The sequence below is a fragment of the Anguilla rostrata genome, chromosome 7 (assembly GCF_018555375.3).
Source record: "Anguilla rostrata isolate EN2019 chromosome 7, ASM1855537v3, whole genome shotgun sequence".
Lineage (NCBI taxonomy): Eukaryota > Metazoa > Chordata > Actinopteri > Anguilliformes > Anguillidae > Anguilla > Anguilla rostrata.
In genome coordinates this window covers 36,767,709-36,790,238 of record NC_057939.1, presented here as the reverse complement: position 1 = coordinate 36,790,238, position 22,530 = coordinate 36,767,709, and the positions used below count along the sequence as shown (strand labels likewise).

At 41.8% G+C, this 22,530-nt stretch overlaps 1 protein-coding gene across 3 annotated transcripts in view; it reads left to right on the top strand.

Moving 5' to 3' along the window:
• LOC135259617 (attractin-like) overlaps positions 1-22,530 on the top strand; it is a 193,150-nt gene that overhangs the window by 53,405 nt on the left and 117,215 nt on the right. For all 3 annotated transcript variants that reach the window (XR_010331342.1, XM_064344174.1, XM_064344173.1), the window contains exons 4-6: positions 5,305-5,433; positions 12,745-12,950; positions 14,266-14,434. Coding sequence is in view for 2 of the 3 variants with exons in the window: in XM_064344174.1 (XP_064200244.1) it covers positions 5,305-5,433; positions 12,745-12,950; positions 14,266-14,434 (504 nt within the window). In the remaining variant the exon portion in view is untranslated. The remainder of the gene's footprint in view (positions 1-5,304; positions 5,434-12,744; positions 12,951-14,265; positions 14,435-22,530) is intronic.

The window sequence follows — 22,530 nt, the reverse complement described above, 5'->3', positions numbered from 1 at the left end:
CGTCTCTGAAGGAAAGTGGCTTTTTATGGTCGTGGCACTGAGAACCCGCCTGATATCTGATGACTCCCTTCAGGATTTTGGGAACCTTGCTTTCACACATCCTAATAACTGGAACAGAAATAAAAGGATTGGAAGCAGCTTTATGATAAATGGGAACGTCGTGTTCGTCGTGGTGATATCAAATGGGAGGCTTGACGCCATTGGCTCTTGAAGCAGTGTTAAATGTTCCTTTTTTCTTGCTCATTCTTTGAACTGTGAGTATAGTTAAAAGAACAGAAAAAAGCCCTTTGACTAAAAAAAAACAAAAAAAAAAAAAAGGAGAACGAAAACACAAATAAAATGGGCAAAAGTATGCAGTATGTCCACTAGTTTATATATTCTATAAAAAATATTCTCATCTTCTCAGAAGGTTTAAATATTTTACTGTGGTTTACGGTTTTGTTTTAATATTGAATATTAAAACTTAGACGTTGGTTCTTGTTTCATATTTATTAAATATAACAGAAATATTAATATGCAACTATAAAAATTATTTTGTATGTGTTTGACTGTTCTGTATTTTCCTATATTTAATAAAGCCTAAATATTTTACAATTCATATCTTTCTAGCAGTTAATATTTTACAGTAATATTTGCTGTAATATTTTACAGTAATATTTGCTGCTTTCACATTACAACTACTTCTACAAACAGTTATCAAGGAATATGGGTTTTCCATTTAGATGCATAAGAGTAGCATTTTCTGAAATGCTAACATTGGATTCTGTGGATACGGTTAGGCAAATACTGCCATTGACCTTCATTCTCTTTGGGTACACCTGTTTTATGAAAACTAAGTAAAGAAGTGGAAGGGAAGAGCGGTTCTTCTTGGGCTGTTATTTAGAAACTCCAAATTGTTATGCTACGCTAAACCTGAAAATACTGCCCCGTCTGATAAGACAGACAATCACTTGTGTTTAGGATGTTGTGTTCAGCTGTCATGGCATACTCTCCTTTTCTCAACACATGGATGCATTTCTAATTAATTGCTCTCCGACTTTCCACAATTTACTCCATGGAATGAAATACATTGCTGCCACATGTATCTGCTGTTCTGTTTTAATTAAAGAAGAAAATGGGCCAACTATTTTCAATTTACAGTCTAGGCATTCAAAAGTTAGCCTATGTGTCTTACCATTCGCCCAATCACAATCCTTGGTTTTATTCTTGACAATCCAGTGAATTTAATTGCATGGCATTGACCAGAACAGGAAAACATGCACCCCATCACAATCTGTGGGATCATTAATGGCAAACTGTGAGAGCTGTCAACACAAACTGCATGCTCGGAAGCTGTGACTGAAACGGGCGCGGCATTGCCCGATAGCTGTCAGCCCCCCAAACGATGCCAGACGACTGGCTGGAAAACAGCACTGCAGCCGAATGTGCGGCTGAATAAAAATCAGTCATATGGTTACAGCAGTAAGAACACTACAGGCTGCGGGGTGGCTCAGGCCCCCAGAGAGTGCTATAACTGCTTGCCCCTGGCGTCCTGGAAACTGTGTGAATTGGTGTTCACACAGAATTATGTGAATTCTGTGATCAGTAAGGTGGCTCCAAGCCCACGTACTGCAGAGACAGATGTCTTTTGGGTATCCAGGGACTTGTTCCTGGTGTATTCTGACTGACTTTGCTTGTTTTCACAAGTTTTGGATGTTTTCAGGAACCTCCATCATTTATGACCTCATCTGGAAAGGCTGTGTCTTGCATTTCCATTGAAAGGGGGTAACACTCTGCTCTCTGCCAGACAAGGCTTACATCAAATTTACATCATGTTGATTGTTGTTGGTCTTTCCCCATTTTGCCAGCAATTCCCAAACATAAAAACCAGCAATGTTTTATATGCCATTAAATGTGTATGAGTCACACTCACTAGTGAACTACTACTCTTAAAAATAGCACTACAAGGATGTCTAAGCCATCAGTTTTGCCCCCTGTGATGGAGGTATTATGTACAACCCTTTTTTATGTGCAAATCGTATATTTATGACTGTTCTGGACACACGAAAAGCTAGCAACAATCTAATGCAAATTTTATGTAAGCCACTTTTTTGTTAAATAAGAAAATCTAAATTATCAGTTTTAATCCCATTTCAAGGGGACACTATGTATGCTGTATGTATATGAGTCCTCCTTGTTGGTCATTCTTGTTTCAATCATTGTTGCCACAGATCAGATTAATGCTAGATTTTTATTCAGTACAATTGATTGTCTTGTAAACTCTGCATCTACTGTTGTTTCTGCTTCATCCTCTGCTGATTCTTGTTTCAAATGTTTTTATCCTTTTCCGTTGATATGATTGCAAATATCAGATCTAAGATCACTCATCCTGCTCCTCCAGTTGATATACTGTGCCCTCATTTGAATTTACGGAGCCATTATATGCCGATAGCTGGTGAGAACAGCTGATGACATTTGGTCTGCCCCTGCAGCCTTTCTGCAGTTGTGTTTGCATAGTTAGGGACCTCACCTTATGTTTCTCGATAATCAAAGGTGGGTCCATGGCTTTAGGGGCATTCTGAAGTCTAGCAGATGATGTGTCAAACCTGCAATAGAATTAATTCATTTTATGAGGGAGGGTTGGTTTCTCATCGTAAGCTGCTTGTTTTGCTTTGAGGTTAGAATTCTGGTCTAAACCCTGCTATGCTGCTCTTTAATTGTCCTTGCCATTAAGTTTGTTTCCAGTCTCTCTCTGTATTCAAATTTTGTTTTCTTCTCTGCCTTTCTTAACTCATATCGGGATATTGTATACAACTCATTATCTCTGTCTTACAATAAATCTTGTTTTTAGCTTGTTTTTTAGGCTTTAACATTTTTGCACAACCATGGCTTTTTGTTGCTAAATACAATAACAGATTTTGATGGAATTCAAATATTTTCACAAAATTTCTATAAGTGATTGTATCTGTGTACTCATTCAGATCACAACAGGCTTCTTTAGAGTTGTTCCAGTCTGTAAAGAACTAACAGGCACTTCACAGCTCTGCTGCCTGAGATGACCACTGTCTTACGGACCTGGGGGTGATTTTGACAGCTTTTAATCGCTGCTAATACTTGGGGATGAGAAAGATCAAACTGTGATCTGACTGGCCACGGGGGGCTCTTGATAATCCATGGTATGCCTGCAGGATGGTGCTGTGGCACTGGTCCCGTGTTTCGCCTACACTACTATGGACCTGCACTTGTTGTTTGTACCTTGGCAGTATCTTTCCCAGCTTAACACACTTGAAAGCCAGCTTAACACAGTTGCAATCCCTCATTATCAAAACCACTGAGTCTAGATATGAACCCTCCAGTTCTGCAATGTGGGTGGCTAGCTTTTGAGCTGCAGCCAAAGCAAGTGGTGAGGAGGTATGTAGAATAGCAGAGGTGTCCTAAAATAGCGGAGGTGAATTCCCTCAGTAGATAAAAGCATCTGCATCTGATTGTGAGAGTCTCAGCTTCAGGCAAGCAAGACTTTGATAAAAGAGTCAGTACTCCATTGGTTCAGAATGTAGAAGCAGATAGCACCTCCTAGTTGTTTCAATGAGTCCTCTGTCCAGTAAGCTCTGCTACTATAGCAGTAAGTCCAGTACCCTGACATCTAGCCAGGTCTCGGTGAAGCATAACACAGGACAATCAGCAAAGTCCCTGTTGGAATAAAGGATGAGGGCCAGCTGATCTTGTTTGCTGGCCAGAGCACGAATGTTTGAGAGAATCATACTCAACAGAGGAGTTTGGTGTCTCCATTTATTCAGCCTTACCAGAACAACTGCTTTGCCCTCGTCCTAGGCTGATTCTGATTCTGACAGTTGTATGAGCAAGTTGTTTTGCTGATGTTAGCATTAGCGTCCACCGGGGTCCCAATCACAAAGTTGCTCAATCAAATGACAGCTTAGGTTGTACGTTTTGCATGGTATCTTGAAATTGCAAAACGTTTAGTCCTTCCATACTTTAACAAACAGTCCACATAATCCACTTGCAGGTGCAAGAAAACTGATCGGCCGAGCAGCACCATGTTTCCATAGAGTGGCACCATGAGATGACATACAGTCCATTTTATATTATGTTGTCTTTTCTGATATACAGTATGTTTCTTCACACTCGGTAGTTGTCTAGTAGAATTTAAGGACAGTTGTAAAATCACTTCACTACCGGCTCCTGCTTCGCAGCATTGCTATCGTCATAAAATTTTGTACATTTCCACATTTTCTAATCTTCCCCAACCAGTAAAGATCTTGAAATCTTTATCTGAACAAGCTCTGAGAGTGTGTAGTGTGTAAATGGCCTTTCTAGTGGAGATGCTTGGTGAAATGTCTTGGGGTGGTCGGACAAGAGAAGCTGGGGTCTGCCAAGGGTTGTTCTCCTGGGGGTGTAGCAGTATGGTGTGCTGTCACACAAGGCATGACCTGGCTATACGAGAGATGGCCTTTGCCAGATCATAACCTACTCTGCCCCAGTGATGTCCTAATATATTCTGTTTATTTTGTATTACGTTGATAAGAAATATTCTGTTTCCAAGATTTAATATTTGTTAAATCAAGCAACAGTTCTTTCTGCATAAATAATACATCGCTAAATCAAAGGAAATATGTCTGCAGGGTCTGTACCCTCTTTGAAAATGCTAAAAAATATTTTTCTCTTATAAAGTTGTGGAAAAATCATGAGAAATATTCAGATATCCTTGAAAAGTTGAAAAAGAACTTTTTCAAAAGCTACAAATGAGCAGAAAAATGCATCCATCTACTAAAGGCCATAGGTGAGTCGAGTATCTATGGGCTTACCGCCACGGTCGATATAGCTGATGCCAAATACTAGAAGTACATTTTTGTTTCCTGTGTTGTTTGTACCTTTCTCCTGGGAAAGTCCAATGGCTTTAAATAAACAGGCCTAGTGCTAATTAAATACATAATGTAATTAAAATGTCCCTCAGCTGGGCTGTGTCATTTGTACAGATATTGGGTGGGATTTGAAACAACACATTTAGCGTGAACTTACAGTGAGCGGCAACACATCTGGGACAAAATTATTAATTTTGCTCTGTACTCCACAGTGTTATATTTGCAATCTAACAATGCATGTGTGGATAAACTGCAGATTCTCAGCTTTTATTAAAGGGTATTATTAAGTGGAAATAACAGCATTTTTAGTTAAATGGTTAAATAGTTAAATGGATTTTTTGTGAGCTTATACACGCCTCTTGGTTCTGTTTTGATGAAGTCTCTGGGCTTCTGAGAGAATGGTGAATGAAACAATGTAACTGTTTTTCCATATTCTGTGTTGCAGTGGTCTGATTGTGCCAGAGCATGATGCTAACGAGACGGCCCCAGAGGTGGCGTCCACATCCGGCTACGCCCTACTGCACTTCTTCAGCGACGCAGCCTACAACCTCACTGGCTTCAACATATCATACAGGTACACAGCAGGCGCCTCAGTCCTTAATAACCCCAGTCGTATAACAGTCCCTCTGATGCCCCAGTCACTAACACATTCAATGCAATTTTACCCCACACTTCAACATGTCATATAAGCATATGGCTGGCTGGGGCAGAAGGCTAATGGCTAATTCTGTTTATAGATCTGATTGAATCAATCAGCAGTCATGCTCCATTTAATATCCCAATTCAATAACTCCTGCATGCACAAACCAAGGCCTGAGGCCATATTACCCATACTTTTAACCAATAACTCAATCAGTCAACCAATTAAAAAAATAGTACATTTAATATAGTGCTTCGGAATCTACTGCTACACGTCAGTGGTGGGGCCTAGTCCATAATACTCCCAGTTTTCTCCCCATTCAGTCAGGTAACTAGTGAAAGAATCAAGATTCTGTTGACAGTAATAAAATTTTGCCGGCACAGGAATAGTCGCAGAGTGAGTTGCATAGAAACAGTGATTTATACATGGTATAACATGAAACAGTTGGAAAAGGAACTGTGGCAATGTACTGGCAGAGAAGAAATTCGTTGAAAGTGACATTAGCCGAACCCATGGGACAGTTGTACAATAGAGACATGTATTTATGATTGTTAGATGCTAATAGTCACAGGCCCCTCTTTTGCCAAAGCTTTCCAGGAGCTCAGTTTCTCCTTTGTAAATACTGCCTCCCTGCAGGGAGAGCCATGTTCATTCGCACTTACAGACAGGAAAATAAACAGTTTGAATGAAATGGAAACTATTTTTAGCAGGGTTTTAACTGCATGCTGTCTTGCAGGGATATTGTGATGCTGTTTGAGTACGACTGAATATTTTAATAAACACCCTGATCGAAATGATGTACTGTCATGGTGAGCTATTGGAATAATGTGATATTTGGCTGTGTTATGCTTCACATTGAAGGCTGTTAGACCGCCCACTCACACTGGTGTTTCTAAAGGTCAAGCTTTGTGGGAGCTGTGTGGAAGGTGTCTGCTGTTTGAGGGAGGAAAGCTCTCTTTGTTGAGTTTGTTTTCCTCCTTGTAGGCTGAGGAGTCTCAGCAGTAATCTGACAGGAGAATTGGATATCTTGGAAGGGATTAGTAAGGTAGGCTACAGAAGCTTTTTCAGTCAAACTTCTGTAAATAGAACCAGGGGGCACAAGTGGGACGGAGGTGAAACCAAATCTGAAAGTTACTGTTTAAATAGACAGTAAAGTACTGCTTCAAGGAGTGTCATTAATGCCTGGGCTAAATTTAAAAGGTTTTATGGAGGCCCTAATCATGTGTACGTGTGTGTGTGTGTGTGTGTGTGTGTGTACGTGTGCGTGTGTGTGTGTGTGTGTGTGTTTTGTATGTGCATGTCTGTATTATAATTGTTCAAAATTATGTGAAACTAAAATAGTCCCCACTGGTTTACACAAAAGTATATCACTAAGTATATCTAAAACTAGCATCCACACTGGTTTTGGATCAGATTGGATACCCCATTTCTAAACTCAGGTACCACCAAAGCCTGTTTTTACTGATGTTATGCATTCATTTGCTGGAATCCTGGTTTAGTATGGATCCATTTGGTCTTGGAGATAATACTGCAAGGGGAAGAAGTGGCATTGAATTATTAAAGAAGCATTGTAAATTGACATTGAATGTGTCTCTTAGTACTGTACAAGACTAATAAGAAGGCACAGATGGGAATTCATTGTTTTCAGGTGAGCAGCTGCAATTCATAGCACATATGATATAAGCATTTTTTCTTTTCACTTTACTATGGTATCTCACACAGACACACACACGCGAACACACACACACACAGCTGGACTTGCAACTGGAGCATGTTCACTTATCCAATGCATGACAGAAGAGCTAGTTCTGTTTGGAGGAAGGGCAAATGGAGTCACCTGGAGTGCATTTGCTGGTTATGCTTACTTGTAACCATCGTCACTGTTACAGCGCATTAGTCATAATTACTTAAATAGAGGAGGAGTTAATTTGGGTCTGCTGGAGGACAATTATTAACCAGATAAGCGCAATACAAGGTCTATGTATGTGCTTGTTAGCAATGATGAAGAAATGAAAGTAAAATGCCTACACACCTTGATTTTTTGTTTTTGTAATCTGAAATAAATATCTTAAACTGTAAAAACTATTTTTACCATGTGCTGTTGTCATTCCAGTTTTTCAATTCATTGTCTGTTCTGTGCACCTGCAGCATATTTTGGATTGGCTTTTTTTACTCAGTGTTATAACACTGCTTTAACAGGGGATAATACTCACATTGGTTAAAATGTGTTTGTTCGTTCAGCCACGCATAACATAAATGGCTATTTTGGCATGAAATATTGTGAAATATGTAATATTTGTTTCTCAGAAATATGTTTCTCAGAGAACATTCCATTTTTTAGAATGTGTTATCTGAATTTACAGTTGGTTTATTTCTTTCCTGAAGAGTGCTTTTGAACAGCATATATTTTCATTATTTGCTTTATTAGTATCTTCAGCACTGGGTGCATTCATCTTATGTGTGATAAGTACAGGGCTTGAGGTCAAAGGGGGACACCTCTTCCGCAGTGATCCAACGCATCTCAGAAAAGTGAGCCCATTAACCTGTGTTCATCATATGCCAGCCGTACTGTCTGCCTACTTCCCAGCTGAGGTCTTACCTGCTCATTAAAAATAAGGTCAAAGTTGCATCATCTGCTCAGGAGAAAAAGAAACCATTTAGCTTGTGGCTAATTGCAAAATGCAAATTGGCTTAGTTTGTTAAAATCCTTAAAAATACCAATTAAAACGAATGTGACTCCTGGGCTATTCTGGGCACAGGGTATCTACATCAATGTTAAATAGGCCTTTTTTTTGTTGTAAAATTCATTTCTTAATTAAAGATTTGGTGTGCCTTACTCTGCAGCAAAGTAATGTGCAATATCTGAACTTCAAGAGCTGCTTCGTAAAGTGAACGGCTCTAAGTGTTATTGTCAGCAAACAAGTGCATATTATAACATTTGCATCTATAAGGGGGAACTTCACTCGTGAGTATGTGGCGGATAATAGTAGTTTTCACAGAGTTTTATTTAATAATTCAAGCAGGGCCAGTCATCAGAGTTATCCAGTTGTCAGGGAGGGAGGGGGGTGAGGGAATGGATCCCCCCCCCCCCCCCCCCCAAGGGACGGCTCCTGACGTCCCAGAAGGCCGACCTGGGGAGGGAGTGAAACAGAGGGTGGGAGCTGGAGACAGGACAGGACTCGGGACTGGAGCACACTGGAGACAGGACTCGGGACTGGAGCACACTGGAGACAGGACTCGGGACTGGAGCACACTGGAGACAGGACTCGGGACTGGACTGGAACGAGACGAGACTGAACACCGGACTGGGCTAGACTGGAAGGGACTGGACTCGACAGGAACGGACTGGACCAAACTGACACATACCGAACAACACCAAGACACCACACGAAACAGAACACAGGACTGGGCAAAAGACAGACACGGAGCGGACTCACAACACTACATGGAACTGGACATGGACACTACACTGGGGTGGACTGAGACTGACAAAGAAACGGACTGACATAGACACAGGAACAACACCGGGAGACCTACAAGGACAGACAAAGGGACAAGCAGGCAGGGAGGCACACGGCAAGACCGACAGACACACTAAGAGACAGACAGATAAGGCGAGGGGTGAACTCAAAGACTGACACACGGACTGACAAACTGGCAGACAGGCCGACGGCCTGGGGGGGCAGATAAACAGGCCAACATGCTGGCCGACAAACACGCGGGCAAACAGGTAGACAGGCAAACGGGCAGACAAATAGACAAGGGGGCAGGTGAACAGACAGACACACGGTTGGGAACAAGGATGGGGCGAGGTCTCTGGGAACTGGGTGGGGGCAGCGACGGCTTGGGAACACTAGGCGGCGCGAGAATACTAGGCAGAGCACGGACACTAGGGGGAGCGAGAGCACTGGGGGCGCAAGAACACTGGGCGAAGCATGAACCTTGGGCGAAGTACAGACACTGGGAAAGGCATGGACACTGGGCATGGCAGGGACACTTGGCAAGGCAGGTGGCTTCGCCTGCGGGACAGCGGCCAGGGCAGGCCGCAGCGTCCCCTGCGGGACAACAGACGGAGCAGGCGGCCCCTCCGGGGCTCTGGAGGCCTCTCCGGGGCTCGAGGCGGGGACGAAGCACAAACATTGGGCGTAGCAGGTGGCGGTGGCTCCTGCGGAACAACGGGCCTAGCAGGCAGCCCCTGCCGGACAACGGGCAGAGCAGGCGGCGGTGGCCCCTGCCGGACAACGGGCAGAGCAGGCGGCGGTGGCAGCTCCTGCGGAACGGCAGGCTCCAGCGCACTGGGCTGGGAGTACTTCTCGGCCAGAGGGGGCATATCCGCGGCCCCCCGGAGATACTTCTCCCAGTGGAATGCCGTTCCTAATAGGGCTTCAAAGTCACAGCACCCCTCCAGGCCTGAGTAAATTAGCCCACCGTGGAGGGGGTCCCTCATGTTGTTCCTAAACAGTTGGCAAACTGTGGACTGGGGCAGGTCCGCCTGTGCGGCCACAGCGCTGAACTCCCTCGCGTAGTCCAAAAGTGGGCGCGACCCCTGGCATGTATCAAAGAGTCTGTCCGCCCACTGTCTACTGGACAGGGGGGCCTGTCCAACGGCAGGACCTGGCCCGGAGGTCCCCCCAGCCATCACCGGCTTAATCAAAACCGGTGGCATGACTACAAAAGAACAACCCTCCGGGAACGGGAAGAGGGGGAAAAAATAGAAAACTCCGCTGGGTCCAGTGCTGGCTGGATCCTTCTGTCAGGGAGGGCGAGGGAATGGACCCAAACGCGGAGTCAAAAAACAACCAAAATCCACAGAGTGAACGCAAACCAAGAATGTTGCTTTTAATTAGAAAAACAACAAAAGAGAACAAAAACAAAGCCATGCAGGGCAAGTCAAAAGGGGGAAAAAGATCTTAATGCGCAAAAACAGAAAACGCAGAAATTCAAAAAAACAAAACATGGGCAGGGAGGAAAACACTCACGGCAAAACACTGAGTCACAAGAAGGAGCACAAACCGAAACACCATCCAACACGCACACAAGAAACAAACAAGGATCCAGCACCTGAGTCAAGAAAAAAGGGAACTTAAATAGACACGACACTGACGAGACACAGGAGGGCACAATGAACAATCAGGCCACAGAGAGGGAAGGGAAAATGAGACAACCCAAAAACAATAATAGAATAATTGAAAGCAATGATACAATTAAACAGGGGGAGCAGGACACAAAACAGAAGTGCCGCCATCTGGCGGCCCAACACGGAAAGACAGACGGAAACACAGAACCATGACAGTTGCAGCTTTTTTGAATACTGCTGTGCACGTAAAAATTTTGAGAAAACCTCTGAACTTCAGGCAACTAATATCACAGCTTATTTTTAGCCATGTCTGCTATTATGTACATCCTGTGCAATCTGATGTTTAGGTTAAGTATAGTCAGATCAGTGGCAGGGTTTGGTCTGGGAGAGGAAACCGGAGAAATCTGAGGCCAGGCCTACTGGTTAAATGGACACACTCATCGGGGTTCTGTTAGCTAACCAGCCCAAGGTTTGAAAGTGTTCTTCTTTACACAGAAGGTGACAAGGTGAAAGGCTGAAAATCTTTTGTTGTGTTTTGCGTTTGTTTTTACCTTATTATTTTAGTTTATTGGTTTTTCCCTGGATCCTGTTAGGGTGAACAGAGAATAGTTTTATTTATTTCATTTCATTGAAACAACCTGTTTTTTCACTGGTTAAAACTGGAATTATGGCATCTACCAGTATCCAGCTATTCTGTTTGTCCCAGGGGAGTCATTCAACATTTGACTGACTCCTGATGATACTGATGAAGGAATCTGTAGCTGTACAGATTCCTTGTGGTGGATGTCCATGTACTGTTAGACATTTGCCATAGTCCATGGTGTGCCAGTGTGTTATAAATAATGAAGTACCAGTGTACTGTGATACTTTTCAGAGAGCTGGTGCAATAACAGTGGGAATTATTGTTATGTTGTTGGAATACTATTGATTTGTAAGTCTTTTATGAATACAATGGTAATTGTAGGGGCTCTGTTGGAATATTGTGATGGTTTGCAGTTGGTATAGATACTTTTTGGTATCAAGTACTGTAGTTCGAGTGGGAAGGGAACTCCTAAGGTGAACAGGAACGCTGTGTAGCTGCGACAGTCTAAATAAAGGCCCCAGCCTCCCACCTATCTTTGAGGGCTCTGAGCAGTGGAAGGAGGGAGGGAGGGAGAGAGAGTGAGAAAGGACTGAGAGAGAGAGAAAGCGAGAGAGAGACTATCTCTGTTTAAACCATTCATTCCAGACTCGAACCTGGAACATCCTTCTGCACCACCATGCTGCCCAAAAATAATATATAATAATGATTTGTGTAATCATTTTTTTCAGAAAATTTAAACCTGTTTGGATCGTACCTCTATCATTTGTACAGTGTGAACTTACGTGTCTACTTACCTTGCGGTGTCTCATTCAGAATTGGTCATGTTCATCAGACAGGTTACTCTGTCCTCCTCACCCCTTTGTTGCACAATGCAACAATGCAAGCTCACGGTTTGGTCTTATACAAACAGGGCAGAAAGGTTTTAGCTGAGACACTGTTCCGAAAGAGAAGTGGCCTGCGTTTGTAGAGATGTTGTGAGGGTAACAGTGTGGAGCAGTGGGTAGGACTGAAGGGTGGAGGTGTGGGCAGGGGAGCTGTATGGACCAGTGGTCAGGGAATCCAGAATGTAGAGGGAGGTGGGCATGATGGGGCATCATGGGGAAGCTGCCCATGCTCAAGGCTCTGAGGGACAGTCTCGTCCACAGTAAAACAATGGTGGCTTTGTCCCTGTACAGCCTAGCACACTATTGCTGCGGGATTAGCGGGGGGAAACACACTGTCACTCAGAGACTGATGCCTTCTTCCAGGCTCAAGGGAACAGTGGTTTCACCTGATAACATTACCCCATTATCTGGACTTTTCTCTTTTTTTCTCCTGACATGCATCTGCTTTCATTTCTTCTTCTGTCTTAATGACTTAATTTAACCTATGGAAATAGTGGGCTATGGCTTACTCGTGGTAAATTTCTGTTAAATAAAATAGTTTTTAGTCTGATCCACACTGTTGCCTACTGAGTCTGAAATGATAGCTGTATAATTTGACAAATGTCAGAAATGCCAGTGTCATGTTACACACGCATACGTACACATACATGTACACTTCTCTGCATTGAAAATGTGCGCCGTTTCTTCTCTCTTTCCTGTAGGATGAACAGCTGCCCGAACAGCTGCTCCGGTCACGGGGAGTGCCGTACGCAGAGCGGCAGTGGGGCGGTGTACTGCGCGTGCGTGGGGCGCTGGAAAGGGGAGGCCTGCGACGTCCCCTACTGCGCGTCTGCCTGCGGGTTTCCCGAGCGTGGGGTCTGCAGACCCACTGCCACCAGGGACTGCCTGTGTCACCAGGGCTGGCAAGGTGGGCACCAGCTGCCATGCAGACACTCAGCCACAACTGTTATCCCAACGTCTCTCCCAACGTCATCCCCTGTCCTGACACTGTCCTTTGTCCCAACATTAACCGTTGTCCTGACACGGCCTCTCTCTTCACTGTGGACATAGTTTGTGTTCCATTTATTGTATATGCAGTTTTCTCTATGCAGTTATAATGTATAATTGCAAGCCTTTCATAATAGTGATATTATAGTTTAAAATGTAATTATGTCAGTTGTTTTAGAGTGTATCCAGCAGACATGGAGCACCACTATTGAAAATGGCAGAAGGCCACTGCCGTTTTACTGTAAACATGCATTTTAGTTGCCATTGTCTACTATTATGACCAGATTTGCAGGAGAAATAAAATGTCTCAATCTAAATTCCAATGGCGTAGGCCCTGTTTCCATGGACACATACAGAATTAGTCCTGGTCAGCCTGAGGAGACCTGAGTCCTGGCTGGCCTGAGTAGAGGAGACTGACTGGGACCTGGTTTGAGGACCTGCCCCCCGCCCCCTCCCCCAAACTGACATATACCCCCATTCAGTAACCCCATTCAGTTTCATTAAAGCATCTTTTCCACTCTGTTCACACATCTGTACCAATTTTCTGGATCACCCATTGTGAACCGTGAAGTCTGCTTCATTACACACACTATACAGGGTACATATGTACCCCGCTACTGCAACCTACACACAGGAGTAGAATGTGTGTCACAGGATTGTATACAACATGTATTGTACTGCATGCCCTTCAGACCACAACATGTGGCTCACTATTGTTAATGTAGTCTTTAATATTGCACTCAGGCCAGCCATAGTGACTCTATGCTGTAGCAATTCCACAAATATTAGTCATGGCGACACTGAGAGTGGAGGTGCCTGCGGCTCGCAGACTTGCCCATTATCTAATGAATGCCTGAGTGGGTGTTTGAGACGGGCGACTAGTGTACTTCTGTCACTGAATTGTCAGAACCTACCTCCCACACTTGCTGCTGTAATGCACTGTTAGCTAGATATGACGCTTAAATTTTATCCAATTTCTGTTAGTTTGGTATAATGAGGCTTGTCGTGCTTGTTGTGAGGCTCACGGCAGGTAGGTATTCAGTCTTGGAATATGATGCAATTCAATGCAGTGTTTGTATATATTTATATGTTGTTGAAGTTTTGTCTTTTCGTTTGCATTTGTATAGCAGACGTGTAGTGTGCGCTTGTTGCAGTAGTGGTGCGTATGTGTGTGTATTGCAGAACGGGTACAATACATATCTGTGAGTGTTGATGGAGTAGTATGTGTCTTGTAGGTCCTGACTGCTCAATCCCAGTACCGGCAAATCGCTCCTACTGGACCAGGGAGGAGCATGCGGTCCGTGGTCTGGCCCGGACCTCACACAAGGCTGTGGTGCACCAGGATATCATGTGGGTGATCGGAGGCTACGTGTTCAACTCCTCCAACTACGAGATGGTCAAAGCGTGAGTTTAACATGACAGCTGACGCTTGAGGCCCAATACCCGTTATTTTAATTTCAGTGATATGAAGCATACAAACCATGCAGTCTGTATTTCAGTATGATATTGTTGGTTGTGAATAAGGGAAGTACAGTGTGTTTTTTAATTGTTTCACGATTCAAAATTCAAATATTTTATGCAACAGAACCTCAGAGGTATAACCAAATGAACTGAGCAATTATGGAATGAATAATCACAATTTGTTTTTAATAGTATATGCAATTACAAAATTTGAAGCTTGTTATTATGAACTGCATAATTATTCTTTGTTAGTGCATCTAACAAAGCAGGTTAAACAGAAACAATGGTCCCTGCACATGCGTAATAAAGTATGATTTAATGCATTGCTTCATCCTTAGCTTTCTTTTAATTCACAGCCACAGTGTGTCCTTCTCCATAGCGCGTATGTCAGTCAGTAGCTTTCGGTTTCACTGGACATTGGCGCACATTTATTCGTTTTGATATTTCAACCTACTTTTTTCATGTTTGTTTTTGAGATTACCAGATGGATAGTTTTTATTTGGCAAGGGCCATCAAATAGATAAGATAGATAAGCATTTGTTCCATTAATTACTTACACCCACTCTCCTGCATTGGAGCATCACATTAAACTGGATGCGAGCTCCACAAGGTCAAATTATCTGAATCTATAAATTATGAGGAGGAGGTGTAGTAGCTCTTCGGTGACCCACTGTCTTCTTGGCAAACTATTCAATTTTGTTCTGGCTGTTTCATAAATTATATATTGTTGATTCTTCATTCTTTTCCTGGGTGTGCTAAGACAGTAGGGATGTATCCAAATCCGAATACTGTATTCGGGAAAGCACAAATTATGCGATGGAAACAGATATAATATCTCGTTATTATTTGGATTCGGGAAAAAAAAAAAGTCAGTTCCATGTCGAGTTCCCATAGCCTCTATCTAACGTTAGAGAGAGAGAGAGGGGGGGGGGGGGGGGCATCATCACCAGTTACACAGAGGTGCGGGAGCTAGCGAGACAAAAGCCTGGTGTGGCAGCTGGATTTCTTTCAAACCCCCGCAACCTATACATCAAAATCAAGCTTGGAACCTGCAGTTTTTAGCTGTATGTGTTATTTTCCTCCATTAAAAACCTGTTGAAATATTGAAAAAAACAATGTTTTACCTTGTATTTCAGTCAATATTCATCCGTTTATGATGTAACATGCTGTATGTATCAGTCATAGGTCTTGGCTATAATGAACACGAAATCCATTCATGGTAACAGTTGCCACAAAGGATAAATATGAGGACATCAGATGGTTTGCAGTCTGTCCAAACTTAGTTCAGTATAGGGGAAAAATAAATAAATAAATAAATAAAAATAAAACAGGCAAAAAAAGTTTGTGTAGGTTTACTGTTATGTAATTACTGTTGTAAAGTAGTAATTCACATTTCCCTAGCGAACTGTAGTAACGTTAACACATCAAGAAACGCGAACGCAGCATCATTGAAATTTAAGATTATTCCCTTCAACTGAAGGATATGTTTCTATATGTCTTTACTGTAAATAGTTTATATTTCCAATGCAAAACAGAATATTTTGATTTATAAAACTATTTTTTCTGTTTCTGATTATTCAAAGTACCCCAGTTAAAGGGGGGGGGGGGGGGTACTGGGGTTCAGACAGTTCATAAAACTTAGTTTAGTTAAAAATAAAAAAAGAGAGAGAGAGATGAAAAGTACAGTATAAGGATGTGGAAATATATTTCATAATTAATTATATGCCATTGCATTGCCAATGAATATTAGGTTAGAAAATACAACATTTGCCTGATTTAACGTGACTTCCGGTATAAACCACACCAACCTCCGGTCTTCTATCCGAATACAGATACAGATACAGATCATTTTCTTGGTTGAACAGATACAGATACAGATAATTACTTCTCTGCACATCCCTATAAGACAGTATAGGGCTATGTAGGCTGTAATTTGATGTTGAGACCAACATCAAATTACCACCAGGGTCCAGGTTGAACTATGCGGTTGTTCCCTGTACTTGGACCGGTACTTCTCTCTAGGGGTTTCGTCATACTTGTTCCTGGTTATGGTTATACACTTTGTTGTACGTCGCTCTGGATAAGAGCGTCTGCCAAATTCCTGTAATGTAATGTAATGAGAATATATGGGAAAAAAATTCAAGTGAAACTGTGATAGGTGCAAAATCAGAGCTTGTATGAAATAAAATAAGTTTGGGACAATGTCTGTAACCATTCCAGTAAAAGATTGAAATGAAAATCGGTGCATTCTGACTTCACTTTCAAAGTTACAAATGAGTTGAGTTCTAAACTACTCCCCTTTCTGAAGTGAATCTTAGAAGTTCTACTTTAATGTGTGTGTGTGTGTGTTTTGCATATGCTTGTGTGTGTTTTTGTGTGTGTGGGTGTTAGAATTTACTGTCATAACCCTGTGTGTGTGCAAGTGTTTTGTATGTGTGTGCGTGCATGTGTGCACGCATGTGTGTCTGTGTGCTTGTGTGTGTGTCTGTGTGTGTGTGTGTGTCTGTCTGTCTGTCTGTCTCTGTGTGCACACACCTGTGTTAGAATTGTTCATGGCTTTGCGCTTGTGCACATACGGTTATATTTTACTCCGATAACTGTGGGCTCCAAGTTATCTACATCACACTTACAGGAGTTCTGATGAACTCTCTGTGCTCCCAGTGAACCTTTCCTCCAGGGAGTTTGTGAGTCACTGTCGGACAGCACCGCCAACAAACACCTGAGCTGTATAAATTCAGTAGCAGCTGAGCGTGCTCAGCCAAGGTGGAGAACATTCTCCAGGCAGCATATGGGCAGAAAAGCTCAGAACCAGCACCTCCACTACCCAATTAAGATGCAGTCTTTTGACTAAGACTGCTGATGTCTCTGCTCTCTGTAATGTTGAGTATTCATTTTTCTCTCCCTCTGTCTCTGCATTTGTTTCTATCATACTTTCTTGGCTTGATACCGTAAATACAGGCACTTGTACTGCCAAAGCATAGGTTACAAGAATTATCATAAAACTATATGCAATACAAATTATAAACATAATTGAAAAACATTGCCTACTTCTACTACAGCGAATGAAACTGATAAAGAAACCAATAAGTGGTGTCATTTTGTTTCAGCTGGGCGGCAATTTGGTTGATTCTAAATAGGTTTGTATTTTTATCCTAATTTCGAGCTAGTTCGGTATTTGCATATATAAAGAGCTAAGACTCAGGACCAGCTGATTGAGGGCACCGTTTTGTTTGCTCATCTCTTGGTATTGCAATACTATACTGTATATTTATGTAAGTGGGGGGTCCCTATGTTTTATGTTTGTTTAACATTTGATTGCTCCTCTTTTTGTTTTGTTTGGTAATGGGCATTGGTCTAATTCTCCCCTGCCTGTATTGCTTGTTGTGTTTCTATGTACTTTTGTGATACATTTACATAATTACCAAATTCTTGATTGACGAGTGGACCCCACACCTCACTTCCATAAAGGACAATTATTGGTTAGATTACAGCTAGAAACCAGAACCTATCACCGCTGACATGTAAATAGCAATACCATACAATAAAAATGTAATTCATGAACCAATTTTAAACCTTGAATTGTGTGGCCCAGGGATAATTGTGGCCCTCGACTTCATGAAGTGTTTATGCCAGAATTCGGCTCAGTCTGTCTACAACAGACACTTAGAGCCATATTTACTAAGCATGCTGCAAATTACCATCAGGGTCACAAAATTACATGGCGCCACATGTTTGCAATTTAGTGGGGTATTTACTAAGACTGGTTATGTAAATGAGCACAGCCGCAGCCAGTTAATATAAATGTGCTGCCTGTATTTAAGCTGCATCTTTCGCACAGCAGGAAAGCAACCTGTTGTACTGCTCCATCTCTGGTTAAGTCTGGTATTGGACAGGTGTCAGGATCCATAGATGCAATGGGCGCTGTTATATTTAAATGTTAACATGTTTCATTACTAAAAGCTTAAGAACATAATTTTAATATTTCGCGTTTTTTAGTTCCATACCCAGTAGCCAACCATCCCCAGAGTCACCGTTTCTCAGCTTCTCTGACAGTTTTCAGATTTTGCTAATTTATTCAGAAAATATTTAGCTTGTTATATTTACCCAAACGGCTTTGACATGTCAGTAGTCTTTAGCCTTTTCAATTACGTTCATAACGTAATTGAATTAAAACCAAGGTATGTGCAGTCCGATGTTACATTCATACCACCTAGTAAGTTATGGTAATGTCCAAATCGATGAGGAAAGCTACTTTTCTTTGTTTTGTAACACTCAGGTAAGCTTTTACAAAGAAAATAGCCGACCATACAGACCAATCTGGTGTGTGCTTATTATGAATGCCTCTGATATATGTTTCTTCTCCATGAATCACTTGGAGCATCCAGAACATGAGGATGTCAACACAGGAAGAAAATTAGCTGAACACATTTAACATTATGCACTGCACTAACTTAAAAGGTCAAACATGTTGATGAGTAAAATGAATTTCTTTAATAAATAACAAACACCATTTAAAATGTGTAAGGTCTGTTCCCCAAAAGGACACTACATGCAGATGGTTTTCAACACCATCTAGTGTCCTTAATCTCAAAATCTGGAGCCATCTGCATGACCTCCCTGAATACCAACCCTCTTGTTTTTTCTTTAGATGGCATTCTGTAAACATATAACAGCAAAAAAGCATGTCATCTGTTATAGCAACTCAGAGGCGGCATAACTGTAACAGCTGCTACATAGTGTGTATACAGACAGGGACATCATGTTTTTGGTCGCCTAGCATAGATTTCCCGCTAGAATACACTCCGGAAAGCATAGCCTACTAACTTCTCAAGTACAATATGTGCAGAAAAAACCTGCCTATGCACATTATAGGACATTTTCATTTACTGTTACAAATTGTGTCATTGAAACGGCTAATGACTACTGACATGTCAAAGCTGTTTGAAGTAAAATTTCATAGTGCTAGTCTAAATAATTTCTGAATAAATGAGCAAAATCCAAAGACTGTTACATTTATGGCAACTTCTTCAGCTGTGATTTTCTCCCATGTGGTTTTTCTTCTCGCTGGAACAACATGCGTCTTAAATACTGGAAGTGCATTTAACTCACTGCAGCTGTGCTCATTTACATAACCAGTCTTAGTAAATATCCCACTAAATTGAAAACATGCAGCAATGCTGATTTTTGCTGCCCAGAGTGCAATTTGTGTCGGTAAATATGGCCCTTAATCTCTTTGTCGCATAGATGAAGACCAGTTGCTTCAGATTTTCATATGTTTGCCTATTCTTTAACAAATAATAAACAATTTATTTAATACAGTTTGGCTTAAGATGCTGCCCTGTCTCACATGCTCTCTTACATTAAATCTATAATTATATAATCTATTGTAGGTTACCATTACCAAGAGATGGCAAAATGTGTAACTTCCTAATGAGTCCCCTCATACCCTCCCATTGCAACATACAGTCCCAGACATTGACAGAGAGGTCCTTTCTGCTTATGCAAACCACACAATCATGGTTGCTTCTGTGGGAGTAGGTAGATAAAAAAAGGCCATGCAGAAAAGGCACATTTCCCTGGAAATGGCTCGCCTCTTTTTGTAGTTCAGGAAACAACACTCATGTGTACTACAGGCGCTCTGAAGAAGAAATGTACAGTGCCCTCCAAAAGTATGGTAAAATTTGTTATTTTTGCTATGTACTAAAGGTATTTGGATTTCCATCTATCCATCCATTTTCTATACCCGTTTATCCTGAGCAGGGTCGCAGGGGGTACTGGAGCCTATTCCACCGTGCATTGTGCAAGAGGCAGGAATACACCCTGGACAGGCTGCCAATCTATTGCAGGGCACACGTACACCACTGACCCATTCATACCTATGGGCAATTTAGAGTCTCCAATTGGCCTGTTTTTGGACTGTGGGAGGAAACCAGAGTACCTGGAGGAAACGGGGAGAACATGCAAACTCCACACAGAGGCCCCAAGCCGAGATTCATACCCACAACCTTCTTGCTGTGAGGCAACAGTGCTACCCACTGCATCACCGTGCTGCCCTGGCATTTGGATTTGAGATCAGAAAATGAAAATGAGACAAAAGTTCAGACAATTAGCTTTTATATTATATATATATATATATATATATATATATATATATATATATATATATATAATCTTACCATTTTACAAGTTGTTTTTGTGTTGAGTCCCCCAATTTTCAACTTAACGGCTGAACTTAAAAATGAATCAAAGAAATAACGTCTAATAACTACATCATGTCCGTGACCATTGAAATCACCAATTCATGTGGCATGTTCTTTGGAAATACCTTTCTAAGTCTTCACTGCAGATGTTTTTGTTTGATCTTTGTTTCAATTTCTTCAGCAAGTGAAATGCATGCTCCATTGGGTTTAAGTGTGCTGACTTGGCTAGTCCAAAACTTTCCACTTTTTCCCATTGATGAAAGCTATAGTTATGTAGGCAGTGTGTTTGGGGTCATTTTCTTGCTGCAGGATGAAGCACCACCCGATGGGGTTGGGAGAATTTCTTTATACACAGCCAGACAAAATTTTTTTGTACTCAAATTCATCCTGCTGCCATTCTGCATTACATCATCAATAAAGAGGAGTGAGCCTGTTCCAGAAGCACTCACATTTGCCAAAGCCATAACACTACGTCCTCCATATTTTGCAGATGATGGGGGGTGTTTTGAGTCATGGGCTGTTCCTTCCTTTCTCCACACTTTCGGCTTTCCATCACTTTGGTAAAGATTTATTTTGGTCTCATCTGTCCATAGAACTTCCAGAACTTTTGGCTTGTTTCTATTTTTTATTTTTTTTACAAATTCATCTTTCAATGTAGCCTCTATAATTCTGTTCTCAAGATCTTCTACGTACAGTGGCGTGTGATATTTTCACCTCTGCTCTCTGAAGACTGCTGGTGATGTCACTGACCGTTGTTTTAGGGTTATAAAGCAAAAATGACAAATTTCACTCTACTGTTCCCATACTTTTGGAGGGCACTGTATCTCATTTAAAAAAAATCTCCAAAAGAACCAGGTCGTTCTTTGTTTTAATCCATAAATACTATTTTTAGGGTAAATTTTCATTTTAAAATATTTTAAATTGTGTACCTGAATTTCTGCCCAGTGCTGATATTTTGGGAGTGTATGATGATCTTTCTGTAGTCTGTGGGACAGTGAGTGACAGTGTCTGCCTTTTGCCATGTTTCCTGTCAGATGTCAGTATTAGTTTCTGTGAGCTCTTCTGAGACCAAACCTTGGATGTTCCACATAATAATTGAACGGCCACATTAAGTAAACTAAATTAACAAGATTCTTGTTTAAAATGTACCACTAAACCACTAAAAACATATTTGTACTGTATTTGTAATGTACTTAAATGAGTGCAGACATTTCTTTATAGTTAGCTAATATCTTGATGAATAAAAACATTGTACTCTGTGATATTAAGAGGTCCATTGTTGTTTACTTTTCTTTGGCTTATTCTGTTCGTTTGAGCTTAGTGCAGATGTACTGCAGCAGTTGTTTGATTTCGCCCACCTCCAGTGTATCCTGTTGCCCTCTCAGGGCTTTGCCATTGCTGTGCTGCTGCTTTGGGATGCGGCCTTCATAGACTGGGGCTGCTCTGGGTGTGCAATGGTGGGCGTGAGCTGTTCTGACTAGAGGAGGCAATGTGCTGGTTCAGCTGGAGGAGGCAGTGTGCTGGGTCAGCTGGAGGAGGCAGTGAGGTGGTCCAGCTGGAGGGGGCTGTGCGCTGGCCAGTGATCTGATTTATAATGTTTATAATGGTTGCAGAGTGCATTGTGCCGTGCTGATGTGCACTGTGTAAAAGGTCAGTTTGGAGACCTTTTCGCTTAATTTGGCTGTGGTCTTTAAACCAGGTCTCTGGATTTTTTGTTTCATCTTGCCACTCTAACTGTGAATCTCTGGTGGGAGATACAAGGGGTATTTCTGCTGCTGTTGTCCTTTTGTTACAATCTCATATTTTTTTGAATTTCATTTTAATGCAAGTGGCTCAATG